The 12,010-nt window shown below is 40.7% G+C and overlaps 1 protein-coding gene across 1 annotated transcript; it reads left to right on the forward strand.

The window, feature by feature from the left end:
- The first annotated feature begins 1,185 nt into the window (after positions 1 to 1,185).
- colq (collagen-like tail subunit (single strand of homotrimer) of asymmetric acetylcholinesterase) lies at positions 1,186 to 9,827 on the forward strand. The gene is made up of 17 exons (XM_006801415.3): positions 1,186 to 1,374; positions 1,897 to 2,006; positions 2,226 to 2,333; positions 3,139 to 3,183; positions 3,338 to 3,364; positions 4,216 to 4,287; positions 4,557 to 4,619; positions 4,707 to 4,733; positions 4,824 to 4,868; positions 4,951 to 4,986; positions 5,114 to 5,194; positions 5,307 to 5,403; positions 5,968 to 6,098; positions 7,232 to 7,351; positions 7,456 to 7,597; positions 7,706 to 7,808; positions 7,902 to 9,827. The coding sequence occupies exons 1-17, from the start codon at positions 1,278 to 1,280 to the stop codon at positions 7,969 to 7,971; spliced, it is 1,374 nt and encodes a 457-aa protein (XP_006801478.1). The 5' UTR covers positions 1,186 to 1,277; the 3' UTR covers positions 7,972 to 9,827.
- Positions 9,828 to 12,010: the final 2,183 nt, after the last annotated feature.

The raw sequence follows: 12,010 nt of genomic DNA on the forward strand, positions 1-12,010 counted from the left end.
TTTTTCCCTCTCTTAATCTGGACTGCAACTGTGAGTTGCCCTGTTGCCTACATTAATGAAATGTAATACAATTAAATGTAAAGGGAAGAAAAGTGTCTGAAAAGACCAAAATCTGGAGAAAAGGAGAAAAATAAATGCATTTGACAAACTTTTCTTTCTTTTTGCAAATGAACCAGCTAATGTTTACTGTTGAATGTAGAGATTTGTCAATAATGGGGAAACTTTAGATGAAATCAACAGGATTTTTCTAATTTCCATAGGTTTTGTATCCTTTTCCACAACTTGTCTGAAAAATGCGCAACAAAAAAGCAATGCAAGCTAAAATAACTTGGTAGAAAATTGCATTGGTTTTGTATCTGTTAAGTTGCAAGCTTGACATGATTGCTTTTGTAATTTATATAAAGAAAAAAGCATAATTTATCTTAACCTCCTAGGACCTGAACTCTTCCCCAGCATGCATTTTTAATTTCTCTTTGATATTTGGTCACATTGGGGCCCGATGAATGTAAAAACAAAGAATTACCAGATTTTTTTTTTTTACCTTATTTTTGTTTTTAAGAAAAATAAGAGCCACATATGAGGATATTCATTTAAAATTTTGATAGAGCAGTAGCAGTATAATGTCCTTGTAAGTGGATATCAGGCCCATGTAGAGCAAAATTGAGTATTTTAGTCTAAATAACCCAAAATGTGATGTCCACATATGTGGAGGTTAAAGTGCTGCTGAGAAGTAATGGAGTCTGTTTTTCTATGTCCTTTGGAAATGCAGACACTTGACATTGTGTAAAAGACTTGCCACAGCAGTATAGTGCGTACTAAATAACTCGATGCACAGTGTACTTCATCACAAAAAAACACATTAATCTAAACATAATTAGACTGTAGACTGATACATCTAAGAAAGTTGTAACATATTGACATCTTCATTCAGAATGCTCTCAGCATGTCTTGCAGAAAAGCACACAGGGAGTCTCACAACTTTCCCTGAAGAGAGACAATAACAAAAGCCCCCCCACTGCAGTAGTAGAGATCTAATATTGGCACCAGGAGCAGCTGGCAGGCTGTCTCCTGTAATTTTAGTGCACACTGATGCAGAGGAAAGATTTAATGGGTATTGGTCAGCGTACCCTCTTCTGAGGGCGTAAAGGAGACACAGCAGAGTGAACGCAGAGGGAGGGGGGCAGAGAGAGAGGACAGTGAGAAGAGAGGGAGTGGAAAAAGACAGCGTGAGAGCTGCTGTGGATCAGAAATAAAGTCAGGCAACTATCCGGAGCAGCATGACTCTTCTAACACTTGGACTGTATCTGCCATTGTGGTTTTGTTATGGCCTGGCTCAGCCTTCTTTTCTGGACAACTTTGATTCATTCCCAGCAGGTAAGAGCGTTTTAATCCTGAGCTTGAATACTGTATACTGTACTGTACAGTACTGTGCATGCACAGGAGCTGGTGGATTTGAGCTGCAAAAGCATGGATTCTGAAAGTCTCAATTTGAGATTCACGTGGCACTCATGATAATACCGTTGTTTTTATTTTCTTGTTGTCCATGAGGTAGGTTGGAAAGGCCTCTATAAATAGCAAGAACAGCTCCGGCTCTTCAGTGAGAGGCACATGGGCTTCATGTCCGTCCAGTGCTAGGAATTCTGCTGGATGGGTGTCATGATTTGATAGTTTGCACCTGTTTCTCTGTTGCTTGTGCTGCTCCAGCATGCTGTAATTGCTTCAGTTTGTCTAATTTTTAATCAGTCCCACCTTAATTTGTCGTAAATGAAGTTTTTCTCATCTCACATTCATTAGCGCGGGTGCAGAAGTTAAAACAACACACAAAAAAAACTTCCTGGCTTCATATACCTTTGATACCCTGTTTAATTTGTGGTACTGCATGCCCACCTTGCGCAGCTCTCAGATCCCCGGATCAGCAGAAGAGGTTCAACCCATGCTGTTTAGTGAGTCCGCCTCCACCACCGCTGTTTCCTCCACCCCCTTCACTTTGGCGCCTCTACCCTCATGTGAGTCAAAGTCATGTGACTTTCTATAGTGAATCTCTAACTGTTGACATGTCCTTGATTTATATCCAAAAACACCACATTTCTTAGAGCCTTTTGACCCCTGGTCAAGAGTCCCTCGAATTTATGTCAACAACTGAATGAATATCATCAAACCTGCTGTTGCAAATGTTGTCAAGACCGAAGAAGTCATAGAATTGCATCTTTATTTATATTTTACAGAGTGATGAAAATTCCCGTGGTGGTCACGAGTCTGATGTGGACAATAACAATAAAGTTTCTTCTTGCCCAGCAGGCCCTCCGGGGCCTCCTGGCCCCCCAGGACCTCAGGTGGGAAACCAGGCTATTCCTAAAACATCATGGCTATCCTTTTGTATCTGGAACCGTGCCACTGTTATTGGACTCTTCCAATAAATCTCTCATAATGTAACAGGATTCATCACCAGTCTCTGTTTCATGTTGGAGTCTACGTAGTTTTAAGGTGTTAAAAATTAGTACCCCAACTACATATTAACCGCATGTCTTCTCCAACTTGATAGTTCCTGTATAGCAGGAGATGGGGATTTCTCTGGCCCATGCAACACAGCAACCCATTAACGCTCCACTTTTAGCTGAGACACAAATAGCCTTTTTCCACCGGCTGCCAGTGTCCCACACATCATTCTCAGAAACTATCTGAAGAGCTGTCTGCTTGGAAACGAGTACTGGGTCGCGTAAATTCCAGGGCTCACCAAAACATGCTTGTGTCCAGGTGTTTGTGTTCTCTAGTGATTGAAAGATACAAAGACCTTTTGGTTCAAAAGGTCCTCATAACCCAACCTGCTCCACTGTTCTCCACTGTGTTCCAGCATTTCATAAGTGAAAGCAGATTTACCAAATGATTGTTAAAGCTTTTGCTGCGGTTGCTCATCAGAGGCCGAACCGCAGCAGCATTTCTCTTTATCAAAGGAGGCCCACAAGGCAGCTTTTAAATCAATAGTGGCCACTCAGCCTTTAGCTAATTGAAACTGCGGCTTCCAGAAACAGAACAGCTCTGTAGTGGGATGCTGTGGACAATAAAATGAATTTAGATGGATATCTCTGTGATTTAGGAGCGTATAGCACAAATCTAATGTTTTCTTTTTATGTTCATTAGGGTCCCCCTGGATTACCTGGGATAGCAGGGCCTAAAGGAGAAAAGGTAAGGAGTGTACTTATTGAAATTAGATAAAACTAGACTATCTGCTTATTATTCTAATAAGCTAAAGTGCAACTGACCTTTTGCACACAAATGCTTTCTGGAAGTGCATTAAATGACTGCCGTCCTTGTCCCCTCCTCCACATCCTGTTGTCAGGGAGAAATAGGAAGACCTGGTCAAAAGGTGAGAGTCTCCATTAATCACTCCATGTTCTTTGCTAAGTGGATTTACTCAAAAAATGAGATACAATGCCTCCGCCTGCTCGCTCGCTGTAAGTCACAGTGCTGCCAGTGCCTGCTTGTGTACATCCCGAAATTGTGAGGATATACAACCTTGACAGGAGGCAGAACAGACACACTGACAGGAGGCAAATGGGTGCAGGGCTGCTGAGACAGGCTGTTTTTGTGGCTGAGGGACTTTACATGCTCTCAGTCTGTTTCTCTCACCGAAGCGGAGCATATTGCTTCCCTATCAACATTCCGCATCAGGCTAGCCTGTCAGACGGTCCTCCTTCTCCTAACGTAAAGCTTTATTGAAAGCTCAGGACACACTATGTGATGAGCACAGGTAGAAGAGTAGCGTCCTCCTAAATGAATCAAAGCTGTCCAATGGGGGAGCTTCACTTTGCAAGCGGCCTGACTGAGCAGCTTTGCAGCACCGCAGAGCAATTTAGCTTAGTGTTTCAGCCAGGTTATTAATCATTTTATTTCCCACAAGCACAGACTCCTGTTCTATATACAGCCCATCATTTAATTAAAGAGAGCAAAGTGACAAGGCTCGTTAAAGCCATTCTCCCCCTACATGTGCAGCAGCGTCTGAAAAATGCTGTAGTTAGCTGGCCGTCAGCTAATGCAGCAAATAATTCATTCAGATATATATATATATCTATATATATCTATATATCTATATATCTATATATCTATATATATCTATATATATATATATATATATATATATATATATATATATATGTTCAAACAGGCATAAAAGGCTCTGATTTCATTAACTTAAGAAACAGTTATGTCTCCTGTCAGGGTCGGACAGGCCCTCCTGGACTTCCTGGGAAAAGAGGACCAACAGGGTGGTCAGGACCAAGTGGGGCCAAAGTGAGTAAGTCATAATGTAGATCCTATAAAATATGTCAATATATGAGACCAATAAGAACCAGAATGGTTTATTACACAAGTCTGATTTGCAGTCAAATAAAATAAAACCCTGGATTACCAGTTATGTAACATGCAAACAGCCTTTCCTTTGGTGAACGCTTTACTGTAAACGTAATAAAAGAATCTTTAACGTTCAATGTCCGCATATGACATTTCTTATCTTAAAGACAAAAGCTCATCCAGGTCATTCATGTTTACCTTTGTGTCAGGGGGAGAAAGGTGACCCGGGGCTGATGGGTTTGCCTGGATCCAGAGGACCAATTGGGCCGAGGGTAAACTTTTACATATATGCTCTTTAGTGATCTTTAGTGAGTTTTGTTTCATCGTGTTTCATGCTTGTTTTAAATCTTTAATCCTAGGGCTTACCTGGGTATAAAGGGGAAAAGGTAAGTGGCACCATTCAGCTGTAAATACCGTAGGATTTATTGATTAACTACTTTGACAGTAAACTAAATGAATGTAATCTGCTCTGTCAGGGTTCCCGAGGTGACCGTGGCGAGAATGGGATGAAAGGAGACAAGGTGGGGAGAGTGTATCAGGAAAATTGTACATACACTTTGTAAGAATTCTGAATTCATGTTACGTACTCTTCCTCACTCGCAGGGTGCAATGGGTTTCCCAGGAATGCTTGGACAAAAAGTGAGTAATCCTCATTCAAGCCAGTAAGGGTTCTGCCTTAGAATGTTAACCAGCTAACCAATTAAATTCATGTATTTGAATTCAGAATTTTTCTGATATAGATATATATATATTTTCTGTTATTGAGGGTGAAATGGGTCCAAAAGGAGAACCTGGAACCTCAGGAAACAGAGGACCCACTGGCCGACCGGGGAAGAGAGGCAAGCAGGTGAGGAGTTTGTGGGCATGTGGTTGCACTGTTTTACAGTAGTGATAGCAAGACAGTTGTACTTTTTGACATGTGGTGTAAGGAAATGACCCTGCACTGTTTTAAATTTAAGGGACTGAAAGGAGACACAGGAAGCGTTGGTCCTATAGGACCAGCGGGCCCACAGGGACCTCCAGGCCACCCCGGCCCTCCTGGTCCACCTGCAACAGGTGAAATCCCAAAGTAGATTTAAAACTCTTGAAAACTGTGGTTATAATTAAGTGTTTGCTGGAGAGATTTAGTTTGTGGATGGTCATGTGTTTTTTCCGTTGTGAGCGCGTGAAAACTTGTGCTGAAAGTGAGAAGGGAAAGCTCACAGCCCGGTGAATAAAGGAAGCCCACTTTAAAACTCTGTACGAGGTAACACCAGTAGTCTTATTTAGCACCGGAGAAATCAAATCCCCCCGAGCTGAAACAGGATTCTCTCAGCATGACATCATGTGGCTAAAATGGATTGACAGATGGCAAGCCTACAGTTTTACAAATATTATGTCAGCACATCATCAAGATGACATTTGTTATCTTGATCAAGTTCCTGTATGAATTATCCTGATTGTGTTTGCTTCTTGATTGATAAATCAAAGACGCTAGACTGACATGTGGTATTTATATCAGCTTGTGTAGGCTGTACACAACTCATTAATGCTGCTATATTCTGTCACTTTGGACTAAATATAGACCCACTGTTTGTTTATCCTTCCTTTTTTTTTCTCCCCCTCTTCCTGTATATGCAGGAGTCTACATGGTTGGAGCAAAGGGTGCGCGCGGTCCACCAGGGCCTCCTGGAAAGTGTAGCTGCAGCTCTTTGAGTAGTCCTCCATTTGAAAATTATGCCTCTACAGGAAATTATCTCAAAGTGCCAGCGGTGAGAGATGAAGGGTTTGCAGTCAAATATAGAATCATCTGTGAAATCACTGAAAAATCCACCAAATTAAAAATCTTAAGAGCTTCAAAGGGTAAATACAGTTGTGGTCAAAAGTTTACATCAGCTCATCATAGGCATCGATGCCATGGTAATTGTAGCTTTTTAATAACTGACCTTTTGCAAACGAATGCTTTCTGGAAGTGCATTAAATGACGGCAGTGCCGTCCTCTTTTTCCAGGGTGGAGTGATTGTACAACATAGACCTTTAATGGCTTTAGGAAGGCTGTTTCAGCTCTTGATTTGAGCTAAAAAAAAATTCATCCACTTTGTGCAATTTACCGGTACTGGCAGTAAAACAGCCCTGCAGAATGATGCTACCACCACCATGCTTGACAGCCTGTACAGTATTTTTAGTTTTGAAAGCCTCACCTTTACTCCTCCAAACATATGTCTTGGTATTCTTGCCAAATAGCTCAATCTTTATCTGATCTGACCATAAAACTTTTTTGCAGATGACATTTGGTTTCTTTCTTGGACAAAGCAGTGACACATCCAAATAAATTATTTGAACTGATAATCTTAAAATCTGCAGTGGTTTAAAAATGGCTTAAAGAGACCTTCCTAACTTGTATAAATCTAAAAGTCTCCTTCTAAGACCTTCACAGAATTCCTTGGATTCTCCTATTGTTCCAAGTATTGGTCAATCCAATGATTGCTATAAAACAAAGACAGCGAAGAGAAACTCCTTTTTGAGGTCAATCATGATAACTAACGAGAAGTTAGGGATCAAGTTAGAAGTATATATTTGACCTTTATTTATACTTTTGGCTGTGAGTGGATTAGAGAAAATACAAAATACAAAAAAATTTAAAAAATATTTTGTACAATCATTCCAATCCGGAAAAAGAACACTTCAAAGATATCATTAAAAACATCATGCCTGTGATAAATCTATTAAACTTTAGACCACAACTGGAAATAAATAAGCTTGAAAGATAAAAGTAAGGTTAAAGTACACTTACAGGAGAGATAGATAATGCTTGCAGACAAATGTTACCAGCTGGAATTCACTTCAATGTTATTTCATAAAGTGCTAAAATGCACTGAACCCTATTATTTTGCCTTTTATTTAGATATTTGTGGTGAGCAATGAGGAGGAACTGGAGCGCCTCCGCACAGATAACGCTCTTGCATTCCGTAAAGACCAGAGATCTCTCTATTTCAAAGACATTGATGGCTGGCTGCCAATCCAGGTATAAATGCATGTAGCAACAATGCAATGTGTCCTTAAAAAATAGATATTGACTTTCAAACAGCCTTTTCCTTTTATGTTCACATTTTTTAAATTCTGCAAAAGACCTTTCCATTCCAGATCACGCCCTACCAGTCCATGGAAAATGCCCCCGATGATGAAGGTTACTGTGGGGACGGCATAGTGCATATCTCCACCGGGGAAGAGTGTGATGACAAAAACAGAGTTGTCACCGATGGCTGCGTCAGTAAGTCATGCATCTATGTTACCGGTCCTTTTATAGTTCATTAGCTGTACTTTGCTGTGCACATATAACATGACCCCCCTGTGCCCCTGCTGTCTCATGTTACCATAGAGTGTAAACATGCCTACTGTGGAGACGGATACCGCTATGAAGGGGCTGAGGAGTGTGATGGAAAAGACTTTGGATACCAGACATGTAATTCATATCTTCCAGGGTAAGCATACAGCATTTGGGTACACAACCTTGTACTGTGTGAAAAGATGTAGGTGTGAACTTGACCTGAAAACGTTTTTCTTATGATTTGTAGGTCATATGGTCACCTCAAGTGCACAAGATACTGTACTATTGACTCAACAAACTGCAAGTACTTTACTTGAGGAGTTGTCTGGACAGTGCTGTGGCTCCTCTGTGTGTTATTTGCTTGGGACTTAACATGTAAAAAAAAAAAAAGAAAAGAAAAAAGAAAAGACAACAATGCTCCAAGCAAAAACACGGAGGCTGCCGGTGATTCTGTTATGAAAGAAAGAACAAAACCTAGAAATATACAAACATACATAAAACTCATCTGTATTGCTGCTGAGATGCCACATATCTCCCCGGAGGTTATAGCTTGAGTCTTTGAAGGTGAAAATCCGCACACTGGAAATGCAAAGGAAGACTGCACGCTGTCTTAACGAGAAGGATTTGGACTGGCTTCCTCAACATGCCCGACTGGACCCGAACCAGCCTTTCAACGCAACAGTTGAGAGCCTCAATCGCGTACCAGTGGACGATGTTGCAGAGAAGCAGTAGCTGGAACAGAGGCATATTAATCTTGACCCAGTTACTGTTGAGAATAACAAGCAGTAGGACATCCAGAGCGATGGCCCGAGGTATTCTACTGCAGTGTGAATGACAGTGCACACCATTTGCATGTATCTGGGATTACTAAAACCACGACAGCAGCTGTCACTATCAAAGCATGTAACCTATCAGTTTACTTATTACTGTCAAAACAACTTTCGTACTGTGTCCTCTCACTACCACGTCGAGATACAAAGGTAGGGATGGAGATAGAGGTGGTTATAGTGCACTACATACTGTATATATAGCGAGTTATGCACTTGTAATCTTTGAGTGAGACTGTTACTCCAGAAGCCTAGAAGTTGACCCAGCTTTGTTAGCTTGTGGTGGTACTGTACTGACAGGGACATTTAGTCTGGACAAGGTTTCAATAAATCCCCAAATCTTCTCAGGAACTAGCTAACAGGTAATGTAGCTCAACAAACAAAGCACCTTTTACAGGTATCCTCTACTGCTCTTTATAAATTACATGGCAGTGACTGTACACTGAGGCAACTCAAGCAAAAGCTTTAACACATCAACAATGCGCAGTACTGCAGGATTCAGTTTCCCCTCCTGTGCTGCAGTGAGAAATTAAATATACTGTACACGAAGGCTTGAAACTGTTATGTCCTTAATTTTCTCGGTACACGGGAAGGGCTGGACTAGTCTGTAGCTGCTAAAGGGGGGAGGGAGAGGAACTCACATCGCAGTCTGTTTTCTGATCATTACTGTACATACTCTGATACCTCTTTATCCAGTCTTTCTGTCTTACAGTATATACAGCAACAGTAAACTTAACAGTGTAGGTGTAGTCTGCTGTGTGTTGGGCACAAATGCTGAAAATGACTGTGCTGATATAAGTTGACATTTTCCATAAGCTACTCTTTGAGTCGCGGTGCCAAGGGAGACCTTTTCTCAGACATACCTAGATGTAGTCAGGTCTATAAAGCCTACAAAAGCAATCAAAAGATGAAGACTGTTAATATATTGTGTCCGCATGCTTGTGAAACTCTGCTAATGCTTCACCTTTGTCAAATACCGTTTTGTAAATCATCATTGCATTCATCAGCATAGCAGGTGTCTTAAGAACTGTCAGTCTTGCTCTGTTCAGAGAGAAGCAAAGCACTGTATGAATGACAAACCTTAAAGCTATGAACTGTGCCATGCACAAAGCTCGAGTACCGTTCTGGAAACTATGTTGAGTGTCGTGTCTGTGGCCTGTGCTGCTGTGTTCTATCTTAGACTGCCTATGTACAGCAATGCTGAAACGTGCATGTGGTGACGTGCTGTAAGGCTTTATGAAGCGTAGCAAGCATTGTGACTGGGGTAGTTCATTTTGTTTTAATACTCTGATATGATTTTTACAGTAGTTGTGAACTATTTTAAAAAAAATGATCAAATAAAAGTGATATTTAAGTCACTCTCTTTATTTAAACTTAAACCTTGGTTAGCGGTTTGTCATGTCTGCTGTTATTGGAAAAAGCACACACACAAAAAAACCCAAACCTAACTGGCATTAATGGAGAGGCTATTGATGTTTTCTTAGGATACAACACTCAGACAAAAAAGTAAGGGGGACATCTATCAGGGGATTAGAGGGGGAAAAAAAGTATCGCAGCAGTCAGCCGTTTGCTGAGTGCTGCGTTAGTCTAAATGCAAAGCAGACCACACAGTGAACTCTTGCTGTTTCTCAGACGTGGCAATGGGTTTTTCGGCTTTTTATTCCATCTTAATGAAGCCTTTCAGAGCTGAATCTGTGCCTGGAGATGAGGCACAGTGATACAGGTTGGGGACAGACCAGCCGGCCACTGTTGCAACCAAGATGTTTGAAGCAGGATGAAACCATATAACTGTATTAGCATGCTGTATTCCTCTTCTAAATCACATCAGGGCAATTTGTCTACCGAGATGCCAGAGTAAAACCTTACCTTGGTGTATTTATGCCATCATGTGCAGTGCCCTGACCGGGGCAATCACATTTGTCAAACAAATGTCCCAGTGTGGCACTAAATGTCACTGAAATTCAAGGGCTGACCTGATTTTACTGGCTCTGTAATGAAAAGATGAGCTGTGGTCACAGAAGAATCCCTCAAGTGAAGTTTACCATTTGTGAAGTAAGGTCAAATTAACTTATGAGCTGTATCCCGTGCATTTTATTAACTTATTTATGTAGTGTAACTTATAGCAAGCTTGGTCTATGTTCAGCTCACATAGGTATTAAAATGATACCTATGGAAAAATGACACTCTTTTTCCACTAAAAGGTTATTTTAGTGTATATTGACTGGTGTAGCATTACAGCTGTGGTACATGGGGCGATGCAAAGGAAACCACAGGACAGGAAGCTGGCAGAGACCCAACTGCTTCACCTAAGCCAAGTGAAAATCCCTGACCTATAGACAAGAACTGCTGGTATCCTGGGTGGAGTGGTGCTAATTAATGCACATGCAAAATGATCATTTGAAACAGAAAATGATATACACAAGTATTATTTAAGATTGGTACCACAGTTGTTAAGACAAACTATTTACTATCTATTTCTTACTCAACAGTCACTGTGTTAGGTACATATTGAAAACACTGGGTTGGAATTTATTTTGCCTTCAAAATTTTGACCAAAAGATTTTGGTCAAAATTGATAATAGCATCACTGAGTTGCTGCAGATTTACAAGCTGTACATCAGTGATGAGAATCTCCTTTTATGCCAAACACCTCAAAAGATTTTTTTTAATTTAGCCTTTGAGACCAAGTGTCTCACTTCCGAGAGACCTGCTCCAGACAAACATATTAAAATTACAACAATAAAAAATAGCTAAATATGTATAACGTACACAGTCATATTAAAACATGAACAAGTTCCCAGAGATGATTTCATAAAAACATTTGTATGTCTTTTAAAGTCTGCAAGTGAAATCAATTGAGAGAGCTTCTGCAATGTACTGCATGAAGACAGGACAGAAAAGGACAATGCCTTCTTCCCAAGCTCTGTACGAACTGATGTTGCTGAAGATGCTCTACTGCGTTGAGATTTGGTGACTGTGAAGGCCGTTTGAGTACAGTGTACTCACTGTTATGTTCAAGAAACCAGTTTGAGTTCATTTAAGCTTTGTAGCATGGGACATTATTCTGCTGGAAGTAGCCATCAGATGTTAGGTACACTGTGGTTATAAAGGGATGGACATGGTCAGAAACAATACTGAGGTAGGCTGTGGGGTTTAAACAACGCTCAGTTGGTGCTAACATGCCCAAAGTGTACCAACATCATTACACCACCACCTGCCATGACCATTGGAAGGGAGAATAGATGCATGCTTTCATGCAAAATAAACATTCAAGGTACTCTACCATGTGAATTTCACAAAAGAAGTGGCACTCATCAGACCAAGCAACATTTTTCCAATCTTCTATCGTCTTTGCCTTTTTCAGATCATTCCCTGTAAACCTCAGAAATGGTCATGCAAAATAGGAAATTCATTGGAAGTCATAGTAGTTCAGCAGTTTCTGATCTGGTACAAACAGCCATGCCACGCTCAAAGTCACTTAAATCAAGTCACTTCAGCAGGTCATCTGCACTAACAGGTGCACCTAATA

This window comes from Neolamprologus brichardi, chromosome 11, assembly GCF_056152115.1.
Source record: "Neolamprologus brichardi isolate AB-2024 chromosome 11, ASM5615211v1, whole genome shotgun sequence".
NCBI classification, from domain to species: Eukaryota; Metazoa; Chordata; class Actinopteri; order Cichliformes; family Cichlidae; genus Neolamprologus; species Neolamprologus brichardi.